General features: G+C 34.0%; 2 protein-coding genes across 3 annotated transcripts in view; both read left to right on the top strand.

Annotated features, from left to right (window-relative positions):
* The first annotated feature begins 234 nt into the window (after positions 1–234).
* On the top strand, positions 235–996 carry LOC147814562 (uncharacterized). The gene has a single exon (XM_087156483.1). The coding sequence runs from the start codon at positions 235–237 to the stop codon at positions 994–996; it is 762 nt and encodes a 253-aa protein (XP_087012609.1).
* A 4,092-nt stretch (positions 997–5,088) lies between these two features.
* The window catches only part of LOC107454825 (sn-1-specific diacylglycerol lipase ABHD11-like), a 34,625-nt gene continuing 25,378 nt past the window's right edge, over positions 5,089–14,335 (top strand). The window contains exons 1-3 of one of the 2 annotated variants that reach the window (XM_071177201.2): positions 5,089–5,214; positions 9,476–9,629; positions 12,297–12,470. In XM_071177201.2, coding sequence (XP_071033302.2) covers positions 5,207–5,214; positions 9,476–9,629; positions 12,297–12,470 — 336 coding nt within the window. In that variant the 5' untranslated portion in view covers positions 5,089–5,206. The remainder of the gene's footprint in view (positions 5,215–9,475; positions 9,630–12,296; positions 12,471–14,335) is intronic. The other variant, XM_043051282.3, reaches the window with a different exon arrangement.

The raw sequence follows: 14,335 nt of genomic DNA, 5'->3' as shown, positions 1-14,335 counted from the left end.
GCCATATTGTTTCATTTTTGAAAGTCTTACATCTCCATCACCGAACCATATACAATTGGTGACCTGTAAACGAATGCGTATATTTCTGTTTCTGCAAACTGCTTTTGAGAAATTCTACTAGTTGATGGATTACGGGGAAATGCTGGTACGTGTCAAGTTTTAAAGTTTTTTGGCAAGCCGTGAGTACAAATTACTTCTATTGTTGGACTTATAAATTTTGGATTAATGCGAAAAATGCCCGAATCTACTGAAACTGCTGATCAACAAATTGCTCGTGTCACTGTAAAGCCGCCACCTTTTTGGAGAGCTAATCCAGAATTGTGGTTCAGACAAATTGAAAGTCAGTTCACTCTTGCGGGAGTAAGTACAGAATCAACGAAATTCCACCATGTAGTTGCTGCTCTACAACCGGAGGAACTGGCGATTATCAGCGACATTGTTATCAGTCTACCTGTGGATAAGCCTTTCGCCGCACTTAAGAAAAGATTGTGCTCTCAATATGCTGAATCTGAAGCTCAACGCTTAAGGGATTTGATTTCGGGGATGCAACTTGGCGACCGCCGTCCTTCAAGACTGCTTCTGGAGATGCGGAATAAAGCCGGAGCGAGAATCAACGATGAAATTCTTAAATCTTTATTTTTGCAGAGATTGCCTACTAACGTTCAACAGATTTTGGCGATTTCCAACGATAACCTGGACAAGCTGGCAGAGATGGCGGATGGTATCATGGCTACAACAACTAACGCACAGTCAGTCAGCGTAGTTGCTGATTCGACGGATCAGACGGATTTACGGTCTTTATTGACAGAGATCACAGCTCGTCTCGCACGGTTGGAAGCCCGTACAAGTGACCGGTCGAGAAGTACTAGTCAGAAACGCTCTACAAGCCGAAGCCGACAGTCTGCAAATTCACAGTATTGCTGGTATCATAAAATATTTAAACAACGAGCCACAAAATGCCGACCTCCATGTTCGTTCCTGCCGGAAAACTGCTGAGGCCGTCATCTAGTCATAAGGATGACGGCGAAGTGATGATTCAGCGACTTTATCTGACGGACAAGTCTACATCCTCACGTTATCTCATCGATACGGGAGCTGACGTCTCTGTGATACCTTGTGCTGCTTATGCATCCAGTGACCATTCCTCTCAGATGAAGTTGTTCGCCGCAAACGGTACGACCATTCCAACGTTTGGCCAACGCCTGTTGAAATTAGACCTCGGACTCAGAAGAGAGTTCAACTGGCCTTTTTATCATCGCTGCCGTGCCTCATCCAATTATCGGAGCTGACTTCTTACGCAATTTTGGTTTATTAATAGACATCAAAAATGCTACAGTAATTGATCCTTTGACCAAGTTGCAAACAAGAGGTACCCGGTATACTGGGAATGCTTCAGCAGTAAAGGTAATTTTAGAGAACTCCAAATTCCACAATTTGTTGTCTGAATTTCCTGCTCTGATTAGATCAGGTGTCACGCCAAGAAAAGTTAAGCATGGAGTAGAACATTGGATACAGACAAAAGGACCTCCTGTTTTTTCGAAACCTCGATGTTTATCGCCAGATAAGTTGAAAGCTGCAAAACAAGAGTTTGAATTTATGGTAGCATCAGGGGTTTGTCAGCCTTCCAAAAGCTGTTGGGCAAGTCCGTTACACATGGTGTTAAAGAAGAACGGCGACTGGCGACCATGTGGTGATTTTCGTCGTTTTAATGGTGTGACCGTGCCAGATAGGTACCCTGTTCCCAACATGCAAGACTGTTTTCAGGTTTTGGAAGGTAAAAGGATATTTTCTACCTTGGACCTGGAAAAAGCGTATTATCAGATTCCGGTGCGCAGCGAAGACGTACCAAAGACTGCGGTAACAACCCCGTTTGGATTGTATGAGTTTTTGTATATGCCGTTTGGATTATCAAAGGCTGCCGCAACTTTCCAACGCTTCATTCATCAAGTCTTAGGTGAGTTTGAATTTTGTGTACCTTATTTTGATGACGTATTGGTAGCTTCGAAGAACGAAGAAGAACATTTAACGCATTTAAAACGAGTTTTTCAACGTTTTGCTGAATATGGTGTAACACTCAACGTAAGCAAGTGTGTCCTGGGACAGTTTTCAGTAGAATTCCTAGGGCATTGTGTAACGGAAAAGGGTATTACTCCGCTTCCTGATAAAGTTTCTGCAATTGCTAATTTTCCTCAACCAGTTACAATAAGAGAGCTGCGTCGATTTCTTGCGGTCTTGAATTTTTATAGAAGATTCATACCTAGAGCTGCCCACACTCAAGCAATTTTAAACGAATATTTAAAAGGTGCTAAGAAAAATGATAAAAGCGCGATCAAGTGGTCGGAGGAAGCAGTTACTGCCTTTGAGAAGAGCAAGAAAAAATTGGCGAATTCAACCACGCTGTACCATCCTGTCATGAATGCACAGTTGGCGATGGTGGTAGACGCTTCAGATACTGCGATGGGTGCTGCTTTGCATCAGCAGATCGAGAAAGAGTGGCAACCACTTGGTTTTTATTCAAAGAAGCTTGCACCATCTTAAAAAAAGTATAGTGCTTACGACAGAGAACTCTTGGCTGCGTACATGGCCGTCAAATACTTTCGTCATATGGTAGAGGGTCGGCCGTTCACTATCTACACTGACCACAAGCCGCTTATATATGCCTTTAAACAAAAGGAAGATAAGTGTTCGCCAAGACAATCGCGTCATTTGGATTTTATTGGCCAATTCACTACGGATATTCAGCACGTGAAGGGAATAGATAACGTGGTTGCAGATGCGCTGTCCAGAGTAAACATTGCTACCATAGAAACACCTTCCCATATCAATTTTCAAGAAATGGCTAACAACCAAAAAGGTGACCAGGAACTAGCCGAAATTTTAGCTCAAGCCGGTAACTCGTCTTTAGTACTTCAACCATTCGTAATAGGTGATCCTGGTGTGGAACTGTTTTGTGATGTATCTACCAAACGGATTCGACCATTCGTACCGAAAGTGGACAGAAAAAACGACTTTTCCAAACTGCATGCGATTTCACATCCAGGTATTAAGGCTACTATAAGGTTGGTGGAAGAGCGATATGTATGGCCGGATATAAAGAAAGATGTTAGAACATGGGCTCAGCAATGCTTAGCTTGCCAACGTTCTAAGGTAACACGTCACACACAGAGCAAGCTTGGTACATTTGTTCCACCAAATGCCAGGTTCGAGCACGTGCACATCGACATCGTAGGTCCCTTGCCGCCATCAGAAGGTTTTCGCTACTGTCTAACTTGTGTCGACCGTTTTTCCAAGTGGCCAGAAGCTTACCCGCTCGTAGATATAACAGCCAAATCGGTTGCTGAGACTTTCTATGCTGGATGGATTGCTAGATTTGGAATACCTCTACGAATCACAACAGACCAGGGAACACAGTTCGAAGCCTCACTCTTTGATGCCCTGACTAAGTTCCTGGGTTCGGCCCGTCATCGAACAAGCCCTTATCATCCCGCAGGAAATGGTCAAGTGGAGAGATTTCATAGACAGATGAAGAGAGCGATTAGAGCCTACAGTACAAGTCAGTGGACCAGAGTTTTACCTACCATTCTTTCAGGTTTTAGAGCTGCATGGAAGGAGGACTTGCAGGCAACGACAGCGGAAATGGTTTATGGAACTCCGATACGACTGCCTGGAGAATTTTTATGTCCTTCTACTGGTACAGCGGATCCCGCAAACTTTGTTGGAAAACTAAAAGAGACCATGCAGGAGTTGCTGCCAGTAAAGTCCAGACATCAGGGCCATAGAGGAGTTTTTGTAAGTAAAGACCTTTCGTCGTGCAGTCATGTTTTCCTGAGGACCGAGGTCATAAAGAAAGGCCTGCAGCCACCATACGAGGGTCCATTTCAAGTGCTGAGTCGAGGGGAGAAGGTTTTTTAGGATTCTTATTCATGGCCGGGAAAGTACGGTAAACGTGGATCGTCTAAAACCTGCATATGTATCCCGAGATGAACAGGACATGTTTCCTAAAAGCGAATCAACAGCTATGAGTGAATCTACAGAGGAATCTACTATCCCAGAGCCTAGTGACATGCCAAGAGAGGTTAAGACACGACCAGGCCGTCGAGTTAAGTTTCAGGGAAAGTATCAGCAATGAGCTGGTAAAGTCCAGCTAGCGCTGGTAGGGGGCTACTGTAGAGGCTGTTGGTTGCGTCAGTTCAGATTGCATGAAAAACTGAGGTAGAAGGATCGAGGATTGGAACGAAGACCGAAGGTAGGAGGACGAGCCGAAATAGTTCCTGCGCGGAGGAATACCGGCGGAGGAGCATCAACCGGCGGCCAAGGCAGGGAGTGAAAAGGCTGAAGTCCAGTATTTAAGCAGATGACAGTTTGCCTTCGAGAGAGGTTGTTGTGCAGCGTCCGAGACTTCGTCCCGCTATCCCAATTCTTCCCGGTGACGCCCACCTGTAGTATGCGACATTTACAATCAGAAGTTTAAGTTTTTAATTGTTCTTTTAATAACAACTTTTAATGTTTTTAAAGAATAACTTGTTAATTGGAGTTTGTGAAGTTTCGTAGATGGTTTGTTATCTTTCAATATTAAAGAGGATGTTTCTTTGCCATATTGTTTCATTTTTGAAAGTCTTACATTCCCATCACCGAAGCATATACACCAGTTTTTCCAATTTGTCCTTAAATTTAGTACACAAGTGTAGTTTTAAGAAGAAGAAAAATTAAAATAACAGATAGGGTAAAAAAAAACATGTTCAACGAAATAAAATAATTTAATGTAATATCGTAATGTAATAAAATTAAATAAAATGTTAGGCAATAGAAATAAATAAAAAGATCTCATATAAAAATATCGTCTTATATTGAGCACCTGGCAGTATTTACTGCATAAAATGAAAAGAAGCAACATCTTTGGGAATTTTTTATACCTTTTTTTAGCGTTTTATCACTTCTTTAATGGAGTCTAATGAAAAGGTGTTTTTCATTTTTCCTTTATTTTTCTTTAAAGCCATTCTTTTCGCTAATAAGAACCTAAAATAAACATTTTAACTGTTTATTTTAGTTTTGTTATCGCCCCTTTAGATTTTTTACGATATTTGTATTATCAGTAATTGGTACAAAGTGTTTATAAGACAACTACAATATTATAAGACAACTTTTTGAAGCCTAGTTTTAGTTTTTGAAATTCAGTTTTTCTATCTGTAGCAGTCCCACTTAGAAAATGAATAAGTGAGTGCTGATTTACTGTTTTTTATAAAATCAAAAAAATAAAAATTTAGCAATTTTGAATCCACAGTTCTTTGTTATTATGTTTTTTTCTTCCTTTAAGTGAATTCAGAGACAATTTTAGATAAAATATTTCAGTGTAGTTGTTTCTGTCAATATAGTTTATTGCTGTCTATATTAACTAACCCCTTCTCTTTTGGGCGTTGCATCTCATACGTTCGGCGTTTTTCTGCCCTTAATTTTGGCATCGCATGTCATGCTTCGAGGAGAAAAATCGCGTCATTGAAATTGAATTCCTCACTACTTACAAGTCTCTTTAGTTCCCGTGATTATTTCCGAATATTGCTAAGAGATAGCAGAACCATTCCTACTTCCTTCACAATTTTAGTGGTGAGATTTCCCGCCTTAGCTTGAAATCAAAATCAATTTTGCAATTTCTTTAATTTCGCTTTCTGTTGCATGTCAAAATAGTGATGATGTATTCAGAGAGTGAGTCCAAGGACAGTCAATTTATTATCTCTCAGCGGGAAGAATATTTTTACCTAATATTGTTTAACTAATAAAATATTTCATTTCCGAATTTTAATAATTATTTCCTGCAGCTATCTATTCTAAACACCTTACAGCAGTGTTTCCCAAAGTGTGGTACGCGTACCCCCAGGGGTACGGGAACAGTTTAGCGGGGGTACGCGCTCTTATGCGAAATATCTTGCAACAAACGAAAATTTCAAAATAGTATATTTAAAAACAAAGCTAGCCATGAAAATTTGAGATTGCGTATTTTCCTATTGGCTATTTTTTGCAGAGTTAACAGTTAATAATTAGTGGTGTCAACAGCCAGTTGTGATTTTTAACTTATGTGTACTTTATTTTTTATTAGTGGTACACAGCGTTGCGAAAAATTTAGAAAGGCTACACAAAAGACATAAGTTTGCGAAACACTGCCTTACAGCAATAGATTTAATAAATGTGTTTATATTTTTCTTAAATGAAACTCGGGTGCATTGCAAAGAAAATTAGAGACCAGTGAACGAGACATCAAATATTTTACCTCCAATAGATCAAGCAAAAAACTGATTGCTAATAAAAATATTTCGCATTTTGGAATAAAGGATAGAACATATATTAATTTTCAGCAAAGCTTCTTTTAGGTAGTAAATTCGAAAAAAAATCAGACAAGGAGATGAAGACCCAACAAAATATGGAAATTTTTATTCATATTAACTAAAAAAAAATATTATATATTACGAATATTTTGCATTTGTATCAAAGTTTAAAAACCAAATCAGTTAACATTTGAAATAGTTTTAAATATAACATGGGAAAGTTTTGAGCAGTTTTAGTACACTACATAAATGATGGAATAGCATAAAAAATTCTAAAAAATGCATGAAATGCATAAAAAATGAAAATGTTTGCTGCTTTCCAGCCTTTAAAGAAAACATAAATTTCAAAATATGTTTAGTTTGCAGTTGAGAGAGACAATCTGAAAAATAATATTTGTCATATAAGAGTAATATGAAAGTATATATATATGATATGTATATATATAATATATATGGGTCATTCTCACAAAAACAGTCATTTTCATGTCCCCAGTATATTTTATGTTTGTTTTACAGCTTACGAAGAAAAAAAATTCAGGGAAAGTGAATGCAAGCTAACAGAAGAATAAAAATAAAATTATCAATTTTTATTTTTTATTTATTTTAGGTAATTAAAATATACCAATATGTCATTCCCTCACTTGTCCCCACTGCTGATTTAAAAAAAAGAAAAAAATTGTTTCTGAAATACAAAATTTTTTTTTACAAATTCGTGTTTTTTATTTCAGAATACTGAAATATAGAATTTAGAAAATCAATTTTAAATTTAATTTCTGATAAAAATATTAACACAGCACTATTTTAAACTTTGTCCCCAGTGTTTCGCGTCATTCCCTCACAACAATGTTCTTATCACCTGCAATCTTCTTAGAATAAAAATATTTTAATAAAAACTTCAGAAGTTAACAACTGGCATCATAGAACAAAATTGCAGTATGTTTCCATCTTCAACTTAAAGAAGCTTTGCTGTGTAATAAATTTGAATGAATCAAACCAGGTAAAATTTTTTACATTTGTCATTCCCTCATGTCATTTTCTAGAGTAAAATAAAATACAACTTCATCGAGAAAGTGGATAATTATATGTTGCTTTCTTGTATGAATATAATTGTATGTGATTGACTTCAGAAATTCATTAGGCCTAACTGTTATTTTTAAATTTTATTGAATTCGTCATTCCCTCACTTGTGTATAAAGTGAGGGAATGACGCTGAAGTGAGGGAATGATTCAAGATGAGTATATTATTAAATTTTTTTTGTTCAATCGTGCCAGCCAATTTTATTTCCCAAACCTGTAAAAACTATTAAATATATAAGATTAAATTACAATAAATATTAGATATACTTAGTATGTTATCATTTTCAAACTTTAGGTAGATGTAACTTAGATAAAAACATGTATTAAAATAAAATATCATTCCCTCACTATTAGTGTCATTCCCTCACTTTTTAAATAGTGAAAATAATTAATTTACTTATTAATTAATTTGAAAAATAAATTAAAAAATTAATAAATTAATTTATTAAATTAATTAATTTATTTATTAAATTAATTAATTTATTTATTAAATTAATTTACTTATTTATTAAATTAATTAATTAATTATTAATTATTATAAATTAATTTATAAATTAATTATTTAAAAAATTAATTAATTTAAATATTAAGTATAATTTATAGGATATATACTTTCTTTATAATGTCATTACATATTTCTATTAATATAAAAAGTTTCAGAGCTTTTTATTCACTTTACTTTTTTGGGATTTTATGAACTGAAAAATGACAGTTTACGTGAGAATGACCCATATATAGTATATATATATATAGTATATAGTATATATATGCATAGTATATATATATATATATATATATATATAGTATATATATGCATAGTATATATATATATGATATATATATAGTATATGATATTTGAGTAACATGGAATCTCAGCCCATACATATTTCGCCTAAATTATCAAGTAAGTAAATAAATAAAAATAAATAAAAATTTATATTTCCTTGATACAAGTAATCAAACTCACTGCTGCAAGTTTCACACAAGGGAAAGTTTTCTCGTTTTATTTCGTTACGTTTACAACTTTCTTACTCTCGTATTATTATCCGATGAAATTTTTCTGCTATCGTGAAAGACAAGATCTTGAAAAATAAATCTTGATTCTAATAAAATCTAGAAACTTTGACTAATATCGAATTGAGACTAGCCAAGTCGGGAGGATATATTTTTATTTAATAAGAATGGGTTTATCGCGTTTGAATTTTGATCATGAAGAGAAATATGAAATGTAGGTTTATTTGAAAAAAGTTGATAACAATTCTTTGAAGGAATCCCAAAATTATTAAAAGAACAATTAATACTATCATGGAGTAATATAAAAAAATATTTATATGCATGTGACAACTGCACCAAACATTTCAAATTGCTACCCCCCCCCCCACATTCCGAATCCTAAGTACTACTAGAAATTTTCTTTTTTTAGGACTATCTAGATTCGAAGCAAGTTTAATGTTTTGCGCCATGCTCATCAAAATTATGCAAATAATTATTTATTACATAGTTTTATCAGTATTGCAATGTATATTGCCTTTTCCTGATATTATATAAATGGCCTTTTCTAATGAGTTTTTTTGAAGAAAACAAAACTTATTAAGTTATAGCAAAGTGAACATTTTGTATGAAATATTTCCCTGGATGAATATAATTTCGATTATAATTTAACTAATGTAAAAAAAATGTCAGTTTTTAAAATTGAGATTATTTTCAACATTGTACTTAGAATAACATTATGTATATTTTGCCATCATGTACTTTTTAGCAGAGTTAATTTTTTTCAGAATGTGTTTCATTAACAATGTAAACTCTTTACTAAACAAAGCTTGATTTATTCGAGTTACGTTTTATTTATTTATTTATTGTTATAGTTACATTTCACATGGTAGTAACAGTAATGAAACATTTTCGTTAATGCAAAAGCACGCTTCATAGAACAGTTTATTTTGTTTATTTTATTTATTTTGTTTATTTTATTTATTTCGTTTATTTTATTTATTTTGTTCATTTTATTTATTTCGTTTATTTCATTTATTTTGTTTATTTTATTTATTTATTTATGTTGTGTTTTTTCGCTGCTTTTTCAGACTTTTTCCTCTAAATTTTTCGTATCATACATTTGAATCAGCTGATGGGACAGATGGAAGTTTAAATCCAGTAATTTTCCTTCATGGTTTTTGGGCCACTAAAGAAATGTGGGAAGATATTCCCCAAATTATAGCAGACAAAACAAAGAGAAAGGTACAAACAATATTCATCTCAATGTAATTTTCCTTTATTTACTTGAAATTATTATTTTCTGTTTACTTATTATATGCTAGAAAGTTAGACCTGCCACGTATGCCTATTTTATAAAAAAAAATTTCCATTTCTCCAGCACAAGCAAATTAAGCGATTTTATTAGTTTACTAGCCGCCTAAGGCGGCCAGCTGTCCGCCACACGAAATACTTCTTGGGCTCTAGAATTGCTTGTCGAAATTCGGTCATGTTCCATCTTTCTTTAACGTTCCACAAACGTTTCTTGGGCCCTTCTTCTCTGAGAATCTCTTAATATCTTTTTCTTTGACAAAATACAAAGTTTTTTGGAAGGCGGTTCTGCCATGTCAGTAATCGGGTTTTTAAGAAGTCAACGAATACTTTAGAACAACAATTACTATGAAAGCAAATCATGAAACTTCAATATTAAAATCTAAGTGCTTACCTGCAAACTGAAACTTTCTGAAAATAACTAATTGAATTTAATAAAATCTGTTAAAATAAAGAATAGAAAAACCAAAGAGATCCAAGGTAAGTGTGATCGTTCCTTCAAAAAAAATTAAATTCCTATTTTATATGTTATATAGCTACAACGCTTAAGAAAAAAAAAACTAAAATGCTAAATACATGAAAAGAACACGAAAACGAATTAATTTTTTATGGTATCAATTTCTATTTCTATATCGCTACAAAAATTATCGTCTTCGCTTAAGAAAAAAAAAATAGAGCGTGGAAAGAAGAAGAAAAACTTATTATAACAATTATGAACAGCGACAAATATATCAAAGCGAAGAGTTCCATTTACGTATCGAAAATGTTGCCACATTTTTAATACAAAAGTTAAACTTTTCTACACTTTGATAAATGTAAACTAATGCGAACCTTACAATTAAACTATTAATTCCTTCGCATATTATTGGTTTAAGTTGTCGAAAATTAATATTTCAATTGCAAGGTTCGCATTAGCATACATTTATAAGAGTGGAGAAAAGTATATGCATTTTTGAATATGGCTCTTTGAAGACGAAAAAGCATAGATTTTCTTACAAAATGACTGATAACTAAAAAACTAATCCAAATTTTTGATAAAGAAAAAAAATACTTCTTCATTATGTCAAAACACAATTATGTGCCGAGTTTCGTGCCTGGGCGAGGCTTCTGGGGCGATATATTGTGATTACAGACACACATACAGCCGCGTTTATTATTATGTATAGATGTATAGATTTATGTTTTTTAAAAAAGAAAAGTCGTCACCTAAATAAAATAAATTATAAGAAAAAACTAGTTAAATTTATTAGCTCCCGGTAACCTCGAATTGGCGACTTAATCGCTTGCGGCGGCGAAATAGAAAAGTGCTTTTTTTTATTAAATAAATAAATTTTTTAAAAGTGATCTCGATAGCCAGTATTTTTTAAATTTTTTTTTCAGTTTTTTTTTATAAAACTCTTTGAAAAAACCGGAATACCGTTTGTTTAAAAAAATATCCATGGATTCCTGTTATAGTCGTTGTGTTCATAGATAATAAATGTTTTAAATCAGCTTTACTCATAAGTCATTCATCAAAACACATATAAAAAATTTATATGCCTCTTTCATCAATTTTAGATACATTTACATGCATTGTTAATATTAGAAGAGTATCAGAGAATTTTTATTCTCTTTTTTGTTTTCTTACTAAACGTTGATCGCTTTTATATAATTAATTAAAAAAAATAGTGCAATACACTTCAAAAAAAAGAGAACATGACTTTTCCTCACATTTTCCATTGTTGTAGTTGGTCGTCATTATAAACGTGCAATATTAATACTAATGTACATCTCTTATTCAAGGTGCTCTGTGACCAACGCTTTTGATGTATTTCTAGATTTGTGAAAGATGATGTAAAAAAATAGGTGATTAGGGATCACAAATGCTTATTTAAGCGAGGGAAAACAAAAGTGCTAACGGAATCTGGTGAATTATTGTTTAGATATTTTATTTAAACAAAAAAAAAACGCTGTTTAATTGCAGGAAGAGAAAATGAAGTTGAAAGGCGATTATTAGAAAACACCTTCAAGTTCCATGCTAAAACTAAATAAGTTAACGATTTTATTCCTGCTTTCCTATTTTGCCAGACATCGATATTAATTTTCGTTTTTTTCTCTCTTAAATATAAAATGCACTTTTTGAAAGTGGAATAGGCGGTACAAGGTTGCTCGATTTTTCCCTCTCTTCACGCTTTTTTCCTTTCCAAAATCATGGTTTCAGTGACCATGATAACCTTTTTTCCCTGCAGCAAAACGTTTCATTAAGGAAGTTGGAATATAATGACTGTGGTGAGAATACGCAAGGTTTGCCGAAACCATGGTAACAGAGAAGAGAAAAAAGAGGAGAAAAAAAGAAACCGAGTGACTTTATAGCGCAAATAACGATCAAGGTAGCGCTAATTATAATTACAGCAATCTCATATGTGAACATTTTCAATTTAGGAAAAGTTTCTGAAAAAATATTGAAAAGAGGATGATTCAGTATCATTATAAGAATTTGGCATAAGTTATATTTAATTTAAAAGAAATACTTTCTTTCATTGAGCCAATAAATTTATTACATAATCGTTATTATGAAAACAGAAACATGAGTAATTGATCTTTTATTATACTGTGTTTCAGACATATGCATATGATGCCAGGAATTTCGGCGGCAGCGATTACGGCAATATCATGAATTCCGAAATAAATATCGATGACCTCTTCTACTTTATGGATACCATGAATGTTTCGAAAGCAATAATAGTTGGTCACAGTATGGGAGGTATTACAGCGTGCAGAGCAGCTTTAAAGAAAGTAAGAGTACTGCTAGTGAAAATAAAAAGAAAAACAGCAGCGGTCGTCATAGCAACGCATGCAATGACGACGCATGCGCACTGTTTACTATTCTATAACTCTTGAACACAGTTGAAAAATGTGTGCACTTTATCAAATCCAAACTAAGATCCATTTGCAAATGGGCAATAAAATAAATCAATCAAACTTAAAATAAATTATTTAATTGTTTTAAATCTCAATCGATGTTCAAAGGAAGAGAAAACAAGGAGAATTGTTCTAGTACCCGTTTGTGTTGTCTTTATATTATTCAAACATAAATAAAATAAAAAACTAATGAAACTTAGGAAAATCAATATTTTAATTTATTTAGAAAATGAAAATTCCTAGAATTAAACAGTTAACAACAATTTTGTAAAAGTTTTACTAAATATGAAACTAAGGCTTTTTTAAAATCTGAAAAATAAACCCGCCATAAAATTATATCCATTCCATTATCTTTTTCAGTAAATGGCTGTAATGATGGATATATATCACAGAATATCAATCAAATAATTTTAGATTTATACTCGTTGGAAAAGTAACGTTTAGCCCTAAAAATTATTAAAGCGTTTTGCTCTAAAAATAATGTTTTTTGTTTGGTCCATTCAGTTGCGAGTTATAGGGTGCTAAAAATGGAACAAAGAGAAAATTCGGTACATGTTACAGATTTTCTTTGAAGGCGAAAAATGCAAGTTAGGTGGCTGAGATTGTGAATGGTGTTTATGTAACAGTCGAGATTACGTGCAAATTTGGTTTCGATGATTCAATCCAGAAATTTTTGCTGTTGAAGATGCAGTTCAGCAGAAGATGTAGAGTGTTTTGATAAAATCACAGAAATGTTCGAAGTTGACCGGCATGTTAGCAGTTAATAAGTTTCAACCATAAAACAGTTTTAAATCATTTGCACAAAGCTGGATTCAAAAATAAGGCAGAAGGTTTAAGTTCTATACCAATTGATGGATTAACATGATGGTTCGAATTTTCATCTGCGAAGTCTTAGCTAAACAAAATGAAACCGACCTATTTTTTAAACGGGTGGTGACTAGGGATGAGAAATGGGGCAATAACATGCAATAACATTCGGTTGAAGCGACCGTGGTCAGAGCTCGGTGAAGCAACTCACGTTGGCCAAACCTGGAAGCTTCTACTGTGCATTTGATGGGACTGGGGAAAAATAATTTATTATGAGTTGCTCCCATATGGCCAAACACTAAATTCAGATCTTTATTGTCAACAGCCGATCCGTTTAAGGCTAGTGATTGACCAGAAATGGCCAGAATAGGGCTACAGGAGAGGTTTTGTATTTCATCAAGACAACGCTAGGCCACACACGTCTATAGTGATTAGTCAGAAACTCAGGGAGCTTGGTTGGGAAGTTTTGATGCATCCACTATATAATTCAGACTTGGCAACAAGCAATTGACATCTTTTTCTTGCATTGAAAAACTTCCTCAGTGATAAGAAATTGTCGTCAAGATGGGAGTGTGAAAATCGATGACTAGAGTTTTTTGCCAATAGGAACAAAGACCTCCATGGGGTAGTGGTAGCGTCATGTCCATGGAAGATCAAATATAACCATGTGCTTAAAGCACACAGGCAGCAATCTCGGCGATCTTGTTCGAGTAGAGACACCACGAGAGGGTATTCCCCAAGGAGAGCCAGGGGGCATGAAATTGCAGGGCAGTCAAGCACACGGAGAAGAGTTAGTGGTGTATCTTTTGCAGTTGTTGCAAGATCAAAAGCTCTTACTCCATCTGTGCTGATTTTTATACACCTGAAGTGCTCGGATCTTAAACAATTGATGGATTGTATAAGATCACTCTTGACATTGATTTCGTAGATTT

Source organism: Parasteatoda tepidariorum, chromosome 2, assembly GCF_982258835.1.
Source record: "Parasteatoda tepidariorum strain Cologne lab strain chromosome 2, Ptep-v5.0, whole genome shotgun sequence".
Lineage (NCBI taxonomy): Eukaryota > Metazoa > Arthropoda > Arachnida > Araneae > Theridiidae > Parasteatoda > Parasteatoda tepidariorum.
The sequence above is the reverse complement of the archived record's forward strand: the minus strand, read 5'-3'. Positions and strand labels throughout refer to the sequence as shown.